The sequence below is a fragment of the Platichthys flesus genome, chromosome 23, assembly GCF_949316205.1.
Source record: "Platichthys flesus chromosome 23, fPlaFle2.1, whole genome shotgun sequence".
NCBI classification, from domain to species: domain Eukaryota; kingdom Metazoa; phylum Chordata; class Actinopteri; order Pleuronectiformes; family Pleuronectidae; genus Platichthys; species Platichthys flesus.
In genome coordinates this window covers 3,069,333-3,088,265 of record NC_084967.1, presented here as the reverse complement: position 1 = coordinate 3,088,265, position 18,933 = coordinate 3,069,333, and the positions used below count along the sequence as shown (strand labels likewise).

At 43.7% G+C, this 18,933-nt stretch overlaps 1 protein-coding gene across 1 annotated transcript in view; it reads left to right on the top strand.

Moving 5' to 3' along the window:
• The first annotated feature begins 1,018 nt into the window (after window positions 1-1,018).
• The window catches only part of hmga2 (high mobility group AT-hook 2), a 33,374-nt gene continuing 15,459 nt past the window's right edge, over window positions 1,019-18,933 (top strand). The window contains exons 1-3 of the mRNA XM_062383179.1: window positions 1,019-1,560; window positions 2,589-2,675; window positions 9,680-9,730. Coding sequence (XP_062239163.1) covers window positions 1,453-1,560; window positions 2,589-2,675; window positions 9,680-9,730 — 246 coding nt within the window. The 5' untranslated portion in view covers window positions 1,019-1,452. The remainder of the gene's footprint in view (window positions 1,561-2,588; window positions 2,676-9,679; window positions 9,731-18,933) is intronic.

Below are 18,933 nucleotides of genomic sequence, written 5' to 3'. Positions count from 1 at the left end.
GAAAATAAATGTTTTGTGTCGACAATGTGCGCTATATGACGACTTTAGGCTCCACAAAGCTCAGATGTTCAGCGAGCAGTAAGCCGCCCGGCTCACCGTGTGGCAGGGGAGAGGAGCAGGCTGCAGGATCGTGGGAAAGGTCCTCCACGTAACATGCACTTTATTCTTTGTGTTTGTTGTTCTTGTGTAATTGATCTCGCTCCACGGCCACGGCGGAGATCTTCAAAGGCCTTTATTCGACAAGTCTTGTGCGTCACTTTACCAAAAGTTCAGCCTGACATGTTTTTGGGTGTATGTACATCTTTGGGCAACGCACAATAATTCCTAATAAAGCTGTGATTTGTGTTTTTTTGTGTTCCGCTGTGTGTGTTCTGCGATGAGAGGGGGGGAGCACATGTGTAGGTACTCAGCAAATAAGTTTGTGAAGGTCAAAGAAACATTAACAGACAGGAGGCAAACAGGGGAGTGGACGTTCTGCTGTTTTCAGATGTTAGCATGTTAGCAAGCCTCAATTCTATATAAATACTATATAAATAAAGTTTATGATTATTAAAGTCTGTAAACAGTTCTCAGTACTTTACCCTGAGGTCATGTCTGAAAACAGCTAAGGTCAGTGCACGTCTTGGGAGCAGCTCCACTCTTTGTTGCAGAGGTGACACCGTCTGGTGTTTGAACACATTCACTGTTTTCATTCACAACCTCCCCTCCCACCTCCACCTCCACCCCCCCTGTGAAACCCATTGGAAATGGGAGTTTAATTCATAAATCCGTGCTGCCCCGTCTGACCTGCAGCTCCAGCTCCTCTCTGTTGTTTCTGGCCCGCAGCCCCCCCCCCCCGCATTATACACCCACGGGAGGAGAGGTGATTCCTCTCTTTTTTTTTTCTTCCTCCTCCTCTTCTTTTTCTTCTTCTCCTTCTTTTCTTTTTTTTCAGACCCCCCCGCCCCCCCCTCCTCCTCCTCCTCCTCCCTGAGTGGAGTCCGGTTCTCGGGGAGTGTGGATGTGGTTGTTGTGCCCGCGCTCCTCACACGGTCTGCAGCCCCCTGAGCTGTCACGCTTCGCCGCCGCCTCCTCCTCCTTCTCCTCCGCCGCCTCCTCCTCCGCCGCCGCCGCCGCCGCTGCCGCCGCATGGTCCTGCCCGGTGCCGCGGTGCTGCTGCTGCGCTGTAGCCGAGTTCCGGCCGCTGCTGCTCGGCGTCTCCAGAGTCCGATGTCCCGGCGGTGTCCTCCTGTCTCCTGCTCGCCGAGCCAAACCCTCCAGCTGCTGCCTGCGGGCTCACTCCTCCTCCAGCGCCACAGGTCGCCAAGCCCGCGGGACTCCTCCAAGTGGACTACACACGCGTAAAAGTCCCGCTGAAATTACTGGCCCCTCGTTTCTTTTTAATTTTTTTTACTGGTGCTTAACATTTTTACAAGAAGTGTGTTCCGTTCACCTGGAGGACGGTAAGGAACCATGAGCGGTCGCGGGGACGAGGCCGGGGAGAGCTCCGGCTCCCAGGAGCCCGCTGGGGCCGCGGAGCCCCAGAAGAGGAGGCCGGGGAGACCGAGGAAGCCCCCGAAAGTAAGTGTGGAGGGTGTGTGGTGAATTAGAAAGACTTTAATCCACCCGGGGAGAGTTAGAGAGCAGAGAGCTGCACGGTGGTCAGCGTGCGGAGCCGCGTCCCACTCAGGCTGCAGAGTTAACACAAGTCCTGCAGAAGTGTGGCTCTGATTTTGGATCAGTTCGACAATATATAGTTGATATTGATTGACCTGATTTTGATATCGATCGCTGTGTTTTGACACTGTAGCAGCGATGCAGCTCTCCCCCCCCCCCAACCACCCACGACTCCTCCATGCAGGTCTCTTGTCTGCACAGGACCCGGGGAGCTCCAGTATTTCCTACAAATAAGGAGGAATGCGCCTGTCTGCAGGCCTGGCTCCGTGCCACTGGTTTTAAATGACAACATGAGTAAGAAGGAAAGTATGGGGATGAGTGGAACTCGGATTCAGAGACAACTAAGGGCTTTTTTAAAAATATATACAGGGTTGAAGTGAAGGATCACCAGAGGTTCACAGCAGAACCAGCACGTCAGGGCTGCAGTGTTAGTGAGGGTGTCTCCTCCTTAGATTGCTGATGTACAACATGTTGAAACAGTGTGAAGTTGCACCACCATGCGATAGAAATATTTGCATCAAAAAGTTGAAAGTCGGAAATGCAGAAGGGCAGAAGCGGGTTCAATAATAAATCCCCTGCATTCACAAGAAGTCCTTTATAAGTCCCTCAATGGAGAGTCAAAAAGACGTGTGACATGTTATACTAATAGATAGAATAGAAATATAGAAACCTATGAATGTAATTAAACTCTTAAACATTCCCTCTATCACGGCCACCTCCCTGGCTGGAACCCCCAACCTTCACCCAGACCATTTCCTAACCCTCAAACCAAGTCTTCCCTTAAAAAGGCGTGAGGATTGATGTTCCCCATGTTGTGGCTGTGTAAACAGATTTACAGTGCGTCCCCACAACATGCGGTGGCCCAAAGGGGGGAAGTTCAAGGCTTTGTTTCCCCTCCTTGACACCCATGTCATGTCCTCCCTCCCTTTCAGGAGCCAAGTGGAGAGCCTGTCCCCAAGAGACCAAGGGGCCGTCCAAAAGGAAGTAAGAACAAGGGCCCCTCCAAGGCAGCGCAGAAGGTGAGGAGCCTTCGGAAACGGGAAAGACACACACAGACACCACCACTCATGTCACTTTGGAGGACATTCATTACGTCCCCTACAGCCAACACATGGCGTTTAGAGTGGACACGTGTGGGGACTATTAACTGTTAAAGCAACTTTTAAAACTTTGATCGTTTGAGTAGATTCCCTGCTCTTTGGTCTTATTTTTCAGAAGAGTCTCTTCATATCTACAGTTCATTCACATTTATTCCTGCATCTGTTTTTTGAATGACAGTCATTAAAGGGCCAGTGTATAATATTTATGGGGATCTATTGGATGAATGTATATATTATTCATATTCATATTTTAAATTAAGAATTGCTGTGTTTTGTTATTAAAGAATGAGCCCCTCATATCAACATATTGAGTGGGTCCTTCTCAGCAGGGTCCGCCATGTTTCTAGCCCAGAACAGACAAAGAACCACTGGCTCTAGAAGGACCTTTTTTTTTTTTTCTTTACATTTTTGTGTTACCTGAAGTTGACCATACACACTTGGGCTATTTTTAATCTCTGGTAAAAGCAAAGGTCTGAGTTTCACCAGCCAGCCCACTAGTAAACACTTATGCGATGACGGTGTTGGTTGATTGCAGTCTGCAACCTCACCACCAGATGCCACTAAATCCCACACACTGAACCTTTAACTATTCATGCTATGACTTTCGTTTAGCGTTTCACATGAGCTGCAAACTTTACCTCTACTCCTGTCGCAGTGTCATTCCTGGAAAAGCAACATAGATAAGAGCCGTGATGCACAAAACAATCACTAAAGCATCTTTCACACTGGACGACCCCCCCCCCCCACACACACACACTAACAACCACCCACACACATCTGGCTTATGTCTTGGTTGGGAAACACTACAATCAGCATTCATTCCCAGGTCAAATGACTGTGCTGTAGTCACGGGTATTTATCGGCTCCAGCTCCGACTGGCATGGAATGTCTGGATATCTGTAGACATGTTTACTTATTCTTTGATCCGACAGTTTCGGAATTTGTTAGACCGTTTCATTTTCAGGTTTTTATAGCGCTGCTTGTGTTAAAATTTCACTTAGAATTTGGCTCGTTAGAAATAAGTCTATATCCTTAAAGGTATCTAAAAAGTTCTGGTTTATAGCAGTGCTGACAGTCGTGTATATTGTTGGCACCAATATGGAAAAAGCACAAACATTACCTGAGACCTGACCTATGTTAATGTTGATATCAATAATCTGTTCACGTTCATTACAAGTATAAAAGAAATGGCCTAGAGAATGTCTCTAATTGACCCACACAGTTTTGTGTGTGTGCAGCCAACAGAGGATCATAACTCACTCACTGTGGCTGTGAAAATGCAAAACCCATGAAAACAGGGACAGGCAGACGTATTTGTGTGCGTCTGTGGTGATACACACATGCAGCCATAACTCAGCTGCACATTCACACACTTGTGTACACATCTTCACAGCAAGAGGGAGACAGCGTGCATTAGAGATAAAGTTGATGGATGAAAAAAGGTTAAGGAAAACTGATCCAGAGAAAGCTTTGACGTTTTACAGCGATAGCCCGCCATGCAGTCGGCTTTCTGTTACCAGTACCCCCCCACCACCCAGTGTCTTCATTCACAAGACAGATAAAGCCGTGATAGGCTCACGTTGACAGCAGCCTTAGTGCTCCCTTGCCGCGGCGCACCACTGTAAACATTCTCAGCACTCCTTTGAAAAGTGAACCACTCTGCTCTCGCCATAATCCAGTCGAATCTCATCTGACACTGTTATAATAAACACTGACGATATCGGTCCGCTCGGATGAAAGGGGTCCAGGGTCAGCCCACACCTTTAACACATACTCTGTAAAGGTTCATTTCCCCTTCCCATATCAGTCACTTCGGCAATCTCTGACAGATATCGCAGCAGCTGGTAAGAAGAAAGGATCTTCCTGCGCACCTCGATGGGATATTACTGACCTTTTTACTATCAGTAAAAACAAACAAGGTGTCATTTAAAGAACAGTCTTACCCGAAGTTCTCCCTAAACTCTGCGGTTGTCCTCAGCAGACAGTCGCAGGATTGGTTGGTTGTTTAGAAATACCCCCCCCAACAAGGCAAGACAGTTGTGTCATTACTTCCATTAGTGCGGAGGTGGATGGCTTGATGAACTTCACTCGGCATAAAGCAAACAGAGTCCTACAAAGTGGGCTCTGACCGGTTCTGAATGGCCACACTCAGGAGGCAGAACAAAAAGCAAAGCAGTCCCTACCTGATGAATCGTACAAATGGAAATATAGGCTTACACTGTCCGACAGGCGGACTTTGCAGTCGTTCATGCTGTTGCACTTAATTATACATGTGAAAACCTGTTATTAACCAGCCAAGTCCAATTTTGTCCAATGAAATAAAATAAGGTTTCAATATTGAAGAAATAAAACATACAAAAGCCTAAATAATTTCAGGTGGCCGGGGTTCAGGGTTTGATTGACAGCTTTTGAAATAACCCAAATTAACGAACATTACAAATTAAGCAAAGGGATTTGAAATTCTTTTAACCATACTGGCTGGGAGGCTAAGTTATTGTAACCCTAAACCTAAAAAGGTTGGTCATTTATTTTTGAAACACACTTATTCTCTGGAGAAGTTTGGACGCCATTCATAAACATAGCTCAAAGTATTTTCAAATTTAGAAACTTATTTCCCTCACAGATTTTGACTCCTAACCTTGATGTAAGATTGTTTTTCTAACCTTAGCAAAGCTTTTTTTCTAAACTATAAACCCTCTCTTACCCTGGACAAGTTATTTTTCATCCTAAACTTGACCAAACCCGAACCACAGTGGCAGCACATCAGAAAACGGTCACAGCAGTCTTCTTGTAATAGTCACTTACAGAGTGGCTTTTAAAGGTGATCCTGCTGAGAGGGACAACTGACGAGAAAATGGTCACATGAGACATATTTACGAAAGCAGTTCCAAATGACCTTCTTGGCTTTAAAATAATCAAGCATTCAGTTGCTGTAGTTTGGTCCCTAATTAAGAAATTAGTTGAATTGGCTTTTAAAGAATATGACCTAAGAGTAGTTTGATAAAAAAAGAGAAATATTTCGTTTCAGCCGGTCAGGTTTAATGTGAAAATAGAAGGGAGTCATGGCAGGTTCCCTCTGATCCCTAAGAATCCTGGGCTCTTGCAGACAAGCGGTGTCTCCCTGCTCAGACGTATTAAACACAATGATGTTTAATTGATCAGGGTGTCGTCTTTCAGACCATTAAACCTCCACATTAAAAATGCAGGATCCCAAAAGGAGAACTGGGATTACAGTGCACTGATTGGCGAGCCAACAAGGTCATGTGTTGTGATGAAGCGCTGCTAATGGACCATCGTGACTAAACATCTTTTTGTTGTGTCCTAGGATCTTTAGCTTCTCTAAAATTGGAGGCACCTATTCATCACCTGTCCTGGCTTGACATAACTTGATGGTTTCTGTTATTTGATGACAAAAGTAGCAGGTATTTCAGATTAAAAGTTAATTTAACGTATCAGCAAGAAAAAATATGGGACATACACAATAACAACCAAGGTGCTTCGTTGACTTATACAAGGTGGGGGCTGTACTATAGAGCGAGTACAATATATCCATCTTTTAAATATCTGGCCGCACTGAACCAAACATTGGCCGCAGAGGATAACCATTTACTCTGAAGCTGGTTTTAAACTGGTTCAGTTTTCCTACTTTATGTGAAAGAGGCAGAATTGTTACCAGCAACACTGTCAACACCATGAAGACAGTACTTCAGAGATTATGAAGAGGAATGCTGGTCCTTGCTGGTAAATTATTGTTCAAAAGAAGCTTTGGACAATTTAAATAATATATAAATTGTGAAATATTATTTTACTGTGATAAATTGTCCCCCTGGTTATTAGAAGCTCTGTTTAAACCAGAGTGGACACATTGTCTGGAACAACAAGGTGATTTTACTCACTCTACAGTCTTTTGTGCTAGGAAGGATTTGCTGATCGATGACTCTGGTGGTCCAGCGGTTTGTATGGTCACCAGTTAACCATGAATTATGGCAGCCTATCCGAGTAAGAAGGGACTTACCTTCGTAAAACCCAGGATTAAAGCTGAAATCCCCTTGATATCCATAAATCCTGCTTCATAGTGGAAGCCTCAGGTCGACACCAATGCATTTCACGAGTCCTTCAATTTTAACAACCTTAAAGATTGCGTGCCCTTATAGCTTCAAATAAAACCAAGAGGATTGACCAGTGCCAGGTGCACTGGACCTTTGTCGTGAAAGTAACACTAGTAAACACGTGGACAGGGTCGATCAGTTTTGGTTAGGGGGCACACACGCTATATGGTTAGGTTTGGAGACAGCTTGTGGCATGTGGCTAATATAAGTACTTCCTTCAGGTAAGAGGACCTCTGTTGTCATGGTTCACATTGATAAATATGTGGTTATGGTGTAAATAAAAGAAATAACATTGACTATAACTAAACAAATTGTTGCTTTATACACATTGTAAGGTTGTTTAGCAATAAAATTTTACTATGGGCTGCTTACATGGCCATGGGAGGAAAGAATGTCAGAGATGCTGGGAGATGGCTCTGTGAATAAACCCATATCAGACAGTGCTGTTGAGGTATTGAGAGACTCCACCTGCGGCCATGTGACCAGGCTTTGTGCTTCAGTTTCAGTCTGACAAAGGAGCTGGTGTTGTTTACTGCAACAAAGCTACACTCGTTCCCAAACACCGACATATCACTGATACAGGCCTCCGGCTCGTCATCGTCTGCAAAATTCATTGCAGCTCATCAATTTGACTACGATTTCACCGGACTCCCAGCCAAGAACCGGGGAACCTGGAGAAATCCCATGAATTATTGACGCTCGTCTGGTCGTGTTAATGGTGGATGACTGCATGGCTTCACTTCTGGCTGTGGAGGACAGATTCAGGTCCAGCCTCTCTCGATTCCCTTAAATTGGTCCGTTATCTCAGTCAGAAAGGTAATTCAGTCGCTTCAGGCCAAACAAACAGGGACGTTCCCATTGGAGGATATCATTTTTGATCGTAAAGGAACGTGCACACTATCATTTCCATACATGCAGTTCAGAGTGAGTCCATACATAAGTACTTTGGTCACATTATATCATCCAGTGTCTCCTCAACGCTAGCACCTCAATGTCAAAGCTGATGGGACAGAATTTGTCAAGCAGATCTCATCTGAAAGCTTCATTGGTTTGGACGTTTATTACATTCTCTGGGGTTGACTTACCACGTAGGTCCACAGTCCTTTAACTAATAAACTATATTCTCTAAGAAAAGTGCCTTTTAAAATATTTTAACTTAAAAAGTCTGCAGTGCCTAGTCTGGCATGTTTACTCCTAGGGTAACTCTTGTCAGCCTCCGAATTACTAAAGCCTTTCTATAAAAAACACCCAGATTTCTATTCTATTATGTTTTAATATTCAATATGTAATGCATTTTGTCCCACACAGTATTTAGATTTTCGCCAACACATTATTATCTTTATCATTGCATGGGCTTTGTTAACATTTAAAAATACAGGATAACGTCTGATTACATTTGTAACAGAAGTCCATAGTATTGACACAATTGTATAACGGGACATAAAATCAAATAGCAAGCACAGGAAAATACAAATGCACCTTCAGCCCGAGACCAAACGTATTCCCACAAAGTCTTCATTAAATAAATCAAATAGAGAGGAGTGGTTGCCATTGTTGTAATGGTTTTGTTTGTGCTGCATTTCCATACAACCATTGTGCCACTTTGTCAAAATCGGTGGGTTTTCTAAGGAAAATACTTTTATTTACATTTTAACAAGTTTTGACAAAAGGCTCAGTGATTTTCCTGGAACAGTGGGTGCTGTACATTTAAGCAAACATAAGTCCAGCAGAAAGAACTGGCACACGTGGTACGGAACTAATTCAGCTGTAGATGAATCCAAATGAAATGCTGTTAATGCTCTATGGCTGAGAGGAATAAGGTGAACAGAATCAGGCTTACCAAACATGTAGGCACCTGCTGATGGGGTGAATATAAAAAGGTGAAACACGCATTAAAATTGTGTTGATTCTTGAGATAGAGCGGGTTGTCCATTAACCAGAGGGTCGGTGGTTTGATCCCAGTCTTCTGTATTGTGAAGCGCTTTGAGTTCATCAAGACTAGAAAAGCTCTATACAAATACAGAACCTTAACCCTTTGTTTAAAATGCTCAGTAGCTACAGGTCACTGTAATGGACAGATATATGGTCATTATAGAACACTTGGTGAAGTAAATCATATTATTTACTTAAATGTTTTATTCTCATACCCAAAGGATATAGGTCGGTCGGTCAAAATCTTGCTGGATCATGTTTTTGAGGTTTTGGACAATCTATCAGTTCAACACTGTGCCGAACCATGAGAACCCAGTGATATAATTAAAAGAGGAGTCAGACAAAGACGACACAGGAGTGCGACAATCACACTTGAAACAGAGTCCCAGGTTTGGCAGACGTATTTGCAGCAGAAGTCAAAGGTCCCCACACCTCAGTCATTAATTTGGCGAGCACACTGTTTTTCAAAGTGATGGAAACAACAGCCAAAGCCATGAAGAAAAGACCCAAGCTACTATATGTCAAGATTAACCCGAACCACAGAAAATGAAACCTTCAGAAAAAGTGCGGCCCCCGGGATATTTATAAAGTGGCCTGGGTATTTTTTTCATCCCATCATTTCACCAGAAATAGATAGTAAGCCTCAGAAAATTTAAATGTTAAAAAAGCTGTATCGTGAAATACTTTTTGTTCCATTCATGTTCTAATGTACCTAAAACAATACCTTGTTCATAAACACACATTCACTTGCATACTACTCATATGCCCCACGCATATGTGAAATGAGTACATGTGTTATTTTTCATTTATCTTGCCGAGGTGTTTCATATTAAATGTCGTGTATCTCATGGACTCATGTATCTATGATCTATGTCTTCACAGAAAGCCGAGGGAACCGGGGTGAAAAGACCCAGAGGACGACCCAGGAAATGGGTGAGTCTGAGTGTCTCTTCAGGTCCGAGCGCGTGTCTGCGTCTGGCTTGCCGGACAGTGGAGCACATGTTACACACAAAAACAAGGGTTTCTGCGTCAGTTGATCCAAATCAGTTTGTGGCGAGAGGTGAATGTGCATGTGAAGAGAAAAGAAACAAGTGATTTTATGAAGACACACTCTTTCCCTATCTTTTTTTTTTCTTTTTCACTGTCCTAACATTTCTTGGCCCGATTATGCTGCTGGTGTGTGTGTGTGCGTGTGCGTTCAAAATGTTTGCGTTATCAGTCAAAGAAAATGTTTACTCTCCACGCTGAGCGCAGGAATACTTAAACAATTCCTCTGACAGCTTGAAGGCCTCAGTGTTTATCTGCTCCAAACGTAACAGAGCTGATTGATAACGCGGGGGGAAAGCAGCTGGCATTTCAAAGTGCCACCAGGAAGGGCGAGGAGGGACGCAGGGAACACAAGCTCTCTCCTGCGTATATCATTTCTGGGTTTTTATGTGTCACAGGGGGTGGGAACAAAAATGCGAAAGCCTGCAAGAACAGAGGTGGAGGGTCATAAAGTGTATATCTAGTTTCCTGGAAGGAGTGGTGTATTCCAAGAATCAACTGTGCATATTAACTATCTCCACCATTGTTAACACTCTGCTGGTTTACTGGTACGAGCTCATGCTGAGGCTTGTTAGCTCCGTGCGGTGGCTTTAAAATCTAAAGCAAGTAAATTAGCTGCTGAGTTCACATGCAGGGCAAGTGAATCCTCCGCCTCCACGGCCTTCTTCAACAGAAGACCTACAGTTGCCAGGATGGAGGAACTTCAACTTTCATGCTTTTGGCTGACGGATGGAACCTGGTTTTCTGCTGTTGTAGCCATATGGTTTAACAAGTTGTATGTCAAACGCTTTTCTGAGTAAAAGCACTAGATTCAAGTGTTCCTAATAAAATGCTCAATATAGAACAACACCAAGTCAGTGGGTCAAATCAGCTGCAGGCCGCTGCTGAACCCTCAGACTCAAACTGAGAAAACAAGTTTAGTTTTACTGCAGCGTTTCCTTTTTAGTGCTGCCTGCACGTCCCAGGTTCCACTCACCTACACACTTAGCCACCATTGCTTTATGTCAGCCCCTCTGGAAGAACTACACACAGGCCATACTGCTAATGATTGAATGCATTGGCGTACACCCCTATGACCATCACAGGTGCTGCTTTACAGCTGCTCTCTGCTATATCTGAAGGAAATGTTTAACTAGCGCATTGATCCCTCATCAGGAGAATTAGTCTCTTTTGCTGCTTTTGCTAATGTGTAGTTTAAACACAACTATTCATTGAGGGACTGAGCAGCAATGTTACTGTAATATGAGTCTGAAATTCAATGTAAATGTCAAAGATCAATTATTTTAGTTGAGACTGACAAACTGACCTTTAACCCTCAGCTCATGACTAATTTCCCATCGACTTACTGTCTCCATAGAGGCGTTATACCTTCTGTTTGAACTAACCCTAACCAATAGGATGTTGGGAACCAGATTAAAAATTGAAGTTAACAAAGAAATTAAAACATTTACATTAGGGTTACATTTTTAAATTGTAAGTACAACTTTAACCAACCTTGACACCTGCTTTTTGACCTCACCTTGTTGTGTGCCCAGTCAAATGGATTCGAGAAATTTTAAGGGCAGGCAAACATTCTTCAATTTATGGTTACATTTAATGCTGGAATTAGATACAATAGACCTTATTAAAAGTCATGCACTGTGTCAACCCCACAACTACACTGGCAGGGACTGCTCAGACCTGGCTGATCCAGGGTCAGTGCCTCATTGGTATGGCCTCTGGCGCCTCCACTGTTTGGCTGCAGGTCCTGTCCTCTATATGTGCAGGTGCTGCGATGCCGACCAGCTGAGCAGCTTCCTCTGCTAGTAAAAGCTTGAAGGGGTAACTCTGCCCTCCAATAGATGGCATTCATCGGTTGTGCACAACAGTTCCGCTTCTCTGCTGCCAAATGGCTGCCGTCCATTGGATTTTATGTGTTGGTTCCTTAACAGGCAAGCTTGTCCCTCTTTGCCATGTAGGCAACAATGAAAACCTGTTGTTTCCACGACAAAAGAGGCTTTTATAGTGTCAAGTCTTGATGAATTAGTAGCAGGGGAAAACAACACTTGTGTTTTGTAATAATTGAGGTCAATTTGCTCTTTGACCCTTAACTGCACTGAGCCTGCTCCAATTAAAAGGTGCCCTGTTGAGTTTTCTTGTGCTTGTCTTGCGATGAACAGAGTAAAAATCTCCATTCATTTTTCTGTTGGTCAAAGTGTCACTGCCCCAATATCTGTGCCCCGTCAGTGATGGAATAACAAAGGGTGTATGTTATAGAGGTCTGTGCACAGTATAAACTCAATTAGGATTGACCGTGAATGCTAAACCTGGAACAAAATCAGGCCCAGCAAAGATCTCACTGCTGGAAATAGCGGCCTTGTCCTGCACAGGGGGACACTTCCACATTTGTGCAACCACGGGATAAGTGTTTCCTCCATTTCAATGAATCCAGCTCTCAACTTTTCCCTTCCAACTCCAGCAGTCAAAGCAATCTTTCTCTTGATCTGACAAACCTAAAAGCAAATGTTGAAAGGTCCGTTTCTCACAAATTCCTAGTGCCACCTTTGTTGTAGCTGACCGTGCCAGCTACGAGGACATAGATGTACTGGTATTGGGATACATGCACTATGTGATAAGCACATGTTGACCGGGTCGATTTATCGGTCAGGATCTAGTCCATCCTCATCACTAGGCCAAGTTTTTTTATCTATTATAATACTGTGCCATGTACATAAACTGTCAAATATGACCTAATATTTCCCCCTCTTGCTTAATATATATATTTAACATTCTTCTAAAAAGCAAAGTTCTTACTATGCAGAGAATTGGACATCACCTCCCAGACTGGAGAAAGTCCAAAGGATTAAAGTACAAAGTTCAGTAAGGATCCCAAGTAGGTGTTTTAAAATAGTGGCTGGGAGTAAATAGAACAGTAAAATGTGATATATGAAATGAAATATAGTTTTTTGTCTTTCATGGGAATTGCTATTGACATCTATGTCAATGTCCAAGAATTTATTTTTCCCAAGTTCATCCCAGTTCAGAAAGCAAATGCCAACACTACCATTTCAGGGCTTTAGGAGAAGCTAAGGACTTTCCCCTCATGGCTCAAACATTTGCATTAGTTGAAGCCCGTCTCGCAGGAAATATCATAAGAATATCACACCTTGGCCGAGTTTTCTGAGATATATTCCTCCCAGTTATTTAGGCGAATCCCTGTGCTTGATCCAGCGATGGCACATTACAATAACAGGAACTTTGGTACAAGGCGGAATCTCCACATTTGAGCTCCCTGTTTTCCAGGCATTGTTTAACAAGATCATGCCACTCATGGATGTCCCATAGCACAGTGTAAAGTTCCCTGATGCAGAACTTGAAAACCTCAACGAAGGCTTAACGCTGTTTTGAACAAGGCCATGATCAAAATTTCAAGGTGTGCAGCAGTTAGCTGTCTCTGTGGTGCTTTTTCATGAAGAACAACCTTCAGGCCACAACTACTGGGACGGACAGTCTTCTCAAGATTCCCATCGCCACACTAGGGACAAAGGCAGAATCGTGGGGAGGTGTTTCTCTACTTGAGAAGAGAGGATCAAGACTTTACCGAGGAACACCATGACACATGATCGCCTTAATGCTCTGGCTACGCTCTCCGTGGATCAGGGACTTATCAGGGACATTCCTCATTTCACTAATAGGGTTATTGAGAGCTTCGCCACCCAAAAGGGACAATTTCCTGTTCAAATAAGCAGACGGACACACACACACACACACACACACACACACACACACACACACACACACACACACGGCAGTATATTCCATAATGTCTTTTAGAAATGCATGTCTTGATACGGCATTTGCTAATATTATTGTATTCTGTAAGTTAACACAGACTCAACTGTCTAATGATTTACTTTTCATTATACATCTGTGGCAGTTGACCAGGCCACAGGGCTCTCACTACAGCAGCCAGAGTCAAACCACTCAGGATTTAACATTTTCACTGCATTTTCACTCGTATCAGCATTGCAGCTCAGCACTAAAGTGTCTCTCCTGTGCGTGTGACTCTGAGTCCTTAGTGTTCTCCTGAGGCTGCCTTTTAAACCTGAGGATCCATCAGCTGACAGCTCTCACCTGTGCTGATGGATCCTCTGTGGTGCAGGTGAAGGTGCTCTCCAATTCACCTCACCTCCACCACATGCTTTGCTCTGAATAGTACCTACTAGAAACATTAAATTGCCACAAATTATTTAACTTTATGTGTCGATAATTTCATAATTCAATCAAGATTTGTTAAGTAATAATAGTCTTTATAATAATTAACATACTTTGTGTCATAGTGCCTTTCTAGACACCCAAGTGCAACTTACAATATATCATAAATAAACACACACAACACAATAATTAAAATGTAACCAAGCATTTTAAATGCAATTAGTTAATATTAAAGCCACATTGTGATGTTATTGTCCATTGTAACTGACTGAATATGGCACATCTAGGAAAGCTCATAGGAAACAAGGATGATATATGTGCCAACAAATTCAAAACAGGAATTCCAGCGTAGAATGGGGGAGACAGGAAAGAGGAGAATATATTCTTCTCTGCATCACCCTCCTCTATTTGTGCCTTGCCCTTTCCACTGGACACTTCCTCTCCGCCAGGGTTTGGAAGCCAAACTGTTTCGCCGCCCTCGGGCCGTCCGCCCTGCCCTCCACACAGCTGCCTCTTTGTGTTGGATTCTCCGCAGTCACATCCGAGAGAAACTCACATCCAGGACACGCTATACCCATCTCCCCTTTCTGTGTCAGCGCAAACCCTGGTGTTAAATGGAGTCCACTGTGAGACTAATGCCCTCTGCATTAGACGTGCGGAAATGACTAAGTGAATGGGCATGGAAGCGCAAGTGCAGCGGCGTGAGCATGTGTTGGGGGAGTCGATGTAGTGTGAAGGGGAGAGGTTTGCTCCCATCTTCGTGTCAGAGTGAAGACAGGTGCCAAGCATTGGAATCAGAGCTCTGGGGAGAAGGCACCTTAATTCTGACTTTGTCCCGCAGCTTTAAAAGAGCAGTGAGGGGTCCTGGAAAGTCTTTTCAGAAACGGGTGGCAGGATAAATATGTGTGTGTGTAAGGCGGGCGTAATTGTGATATTGGGATCATCGTCACACATTAAAAAGCTTTTCATAGGCCTGGCATGCGTCACAAGGGAAAAAATGGAACTTCAAGCTCAAGGGTTTCTAGGTGAGTCAGGGGATGAATCAGGGCTGTGGTGCGCCACCGAGACAAGGCGGAAACTGTATTTGTTTGCACAGTCCTTATGAGTATGAAAGCTCAACCTCTAAATACGTTTGAAAAAAAATGAATCTTGTTCATGTAACAACTTTTAAAACCTGATCCATCTTGATCTTCATTGGTCATCCACTGACACCAGAGATCAATGATTTGTCCCGACACCTTGTTACGTGCAAGTTGTCCCACTAGGATATAGACCTGTGAGAAAAAGCTTGTATTCTAATACTGATAATTTAATATCCACATCATGATACATATTCAAACCTCTTCTCAACTGGGTTAATTTCTTTTCAGATGTTGTAACAGGACCTCTTACCTCCTTCCATCTACATGATTGCTTGGCATACCGCTTGAAAAGTATTCAGGATGTCCACTAGACAGGCATAGACCTTTTCTGAACACGCTCCTTATCTTGTCTCAGTCGGTGGGGCTTGTCTCACATTTTAGTGCTTCATGTTGCCTTTGGTCTGTCTGCTTGTCTGATTATTAGACGCATTACACAAAAACATCTTGATGGATTACCACAACATTTGGTGAAGGGTGCGATATGTGTCACACAAGAAACCAAAAATTGTTGGTGTAGATCCAGATCAGGAGATGGGTCCAGGAACATCTTTCTCAAGATTTAGATTTCTCTAATAATAATTTGTGGACCATGATTAAAAATAATTTGGCATGTTAATGGTACTGACATTTACGAGTGTGTGCAATTTGCTGCAGATCTAGTTAATTTAAATTGAAATCCTGGTGGAGGTATGCACTCTACCCACTGCCATTTATTGAGTTTGTTGTGTTATGGGTGTTGTGAGTCACTTTGTTACCTTGTTGTTGGTTTATAGAAGTAGAACAAGTGAAATATTATGATATTTTAAATGTATAAGTGTGTTGTTCACATAGTGGACAGACTAATGTCTCTTAGTGGCATGTTGGCATTCAAGTTGATCTGACAGTCTTTACTTCATATTTGTGCCATGTTTTACATCAAACAGACATTCATATGATCCTGAGTGAGGTAGATGATGAGTTTTTAGTATTAAGACCGTGGTTCAGTACATTGAAATGATTTGGTTTTTGTGTCTGTGTTCTACTGGACTGTTTTTACTTTTAGGCTGCTAATGCTGCTGCTGCTGCTGCTCTGTTCTCCTCCATTAAGGCTAGTTGTAAGAGAGACCACAAAGTTAGGGGCTTGCGGGGTGGGCAGCATCTTTGCCTCATTCCCTACATTCTCAACCCCCCACCTTCCTCCAGCCGAGACTGCTGCCAGGCAGGAGGGATGAATTCCTGCCACCAGAGGCCTCTGTTCAGACACGGCCTCAACAACGACAAATATCAGGAGTTCTCGGGGAAGTTAGCGGATGTCTACAGGTCACCTATGCTTCCCTCCCCCAGCCCCCACCCCCTTTTTTTCTACTGCAGCCTGTGTAATAATTTCTCTCTCAGTCCTCGTCTATAATTACATGGCAGGGAGCTGGTGGGGATGTAAAAAGTGGGAGATTCACTTGTCATATTCAGCAACACCAATTAGTAAAAAACACTTTAGCAGTTTTCTTTATAGTGATACAGTGTGAAGAAACTCCTCTAGAATCTCTAGTTTTAATTCCTAGGCAGACGATTTCCATGCACACATGGGGCTTTGTATGAGCGGCTGTGGTTCCGACACTAATCGGAAGGTTGGCGGTTTTGATCCTCCCCCAGACCACATGTCAAAGTGTCCTTGGGCAAGATAATGAAGACCAAGTGGCCCCTGATGGTTGTACTGTTGTGCGAGTGTGTATGGATGTTTGTGTGTGTAAATGGGTGAAAGGCAAGTAGTGGAACACTTTGAGTGGTCGACTAGAAAGCGCTGCGGTCGAGCGGTCCCTTCACTATTTGCATACAGTAGCCCTGGTGTTCTCAACGGAAACAAATACACAAGTACATTTGTACAAGATGTTCTTTAATTTAAACACAAAATGCGAATTAACCATGTGGAGAAAAAAAAGGAGGAACTGCAGGCCACCATCACTGTGGGTTTAACACTCATATGTAAGACACAATCATATGTGGGTGAAAAAATTATTTGTGGAACAGGAGGTGAACTGGTTTTTGGTCGAAAAATGTGTGAAGCCCAATAAAAGCAACTGACAAAACAAATTATAATATGAGTGACTGCAGGTACATTGTAGTGAAATGAGCAAACTTGCTCACAAACTCTAAAAATAAACATGACAGTGTAGTTAAAGCAGGAGAGCACTTACTTAAAGCACCCCTGGATTCACTGTTTGTTTTACACAGGAAGGTTCACGGCTGTCCTGGCAGCTTGTGTAGCTTCTGAGATTTTCCCCTCTTCCTTTCACAACGCAGTTCTTTAAAATTCCTGAAATAGATGTGGATATTTACGGCATTATAGTATTTCTGCTACCACTATTATGAGGCAGGAAGTGAGCTGTTCCAGACAGCACAGGTTAATTCATAACATCTGCGACGCTCTGTTAAAACAAGGCAGAGCTGAGTGCCATTGATAGAGTCCTTCCTGTTCCAAAGCAGCCACACATGCACACTGAGAACCAGCCACATGCATTTGGATTAAATGGTTCCAAGGCACTGAAGACTTCCGAGCTCATAACACACACTGAACGAAACAAAAGAATGTTTGGGTTTTTTGTGCTTTAACGCTGTAAATGCAAAGTTCAATAACCAAGATGCAAAGGAGGATTTGTAAAGTCTGAACAGACGTGGCCATTTTTCCCTTCAACTTTTCTTCCGCTTTTCTTTGAGATACTTGGGAACAGATTTCACATCAAACAGCAGAGACTCCCTAAATGGAGCCGATCCAATTTGTCTGCGCCTTTCTTTCTTTTCAGAGCACCCCCCCCTTCTCCCCAAAACCCTCCCAACAAAAGGCTGCTTGTCTGCTAGGAATTTTCCACATTCTTTGCAACGACAGACATTTTTCCCTTCGGCAAATTCCCCCTAATCACAGGATTTAGTTGGACCCTGATAGGTGCAATTCATAACTCCGGTGGGGCATTGGCTGGGGGTCGGAGGCGTTAGAGTCTGAGAATGGAGAGGGTTAGGGGTGTTGCACAGTGGACAACGTGGAAGAGGGGCAACTTCCATCGAGGAAAAATAGCAAAATCATTTCAGGAAGATAATGAGGCCAATGCTACTGTGGTTAGCTGCAGGGGCAAGCGACTGGGTGGCCCAGTTCTTCTTCACAGTCGTGGTGCTTAGGTGTAGTTTCCACTGCGCTGAATGTTTGCTCTTTCCTCTCGGATTGTTTCTCCCTGTGTGCTCTCTGGGGTTAAGCAGCGTGTGAGTCAACATTAATCCCCACAATTAACACATAACCTTTACATAACCTTTTGATATCACTACTAGAAACTTCAGAGGAAGACCTGAGTGCATGAACAAGTTGGGTGCCTGATCGCTAGGATCAGAGTGACCACTCACGTGCCAAAATCTCTCATGGTCGAAGTTGTTGTTGGACTCTCTGACAACATCTAAAACCCTGTCCCCTTTCAGATTCAATTCAGCTTTATCCGCATAGCGCCAAATCACTACCTCAACTTCACATAGTAAGGTTGCGAAAAATTTGCGACTGTGGCCTCTGGCTGGAACTGATGTGGTGTTCAGTGTGTAAAAGTAGGCAGATGTCGAACTTCTCTCTCAGCCTCTACATTTTCACAACCAGCTCCATCACCTTTTTGCACGTACCACCAAGCACCAACACGACCAATGCCTTTGTCTGAAGGTCTGTCCTGTTATCCCCCGTTTGTAGGAATGGATCAAGTACGTCAGCTACCGCCTCCTCCTCAGTGCTGTTTCAATCAGGCGGTA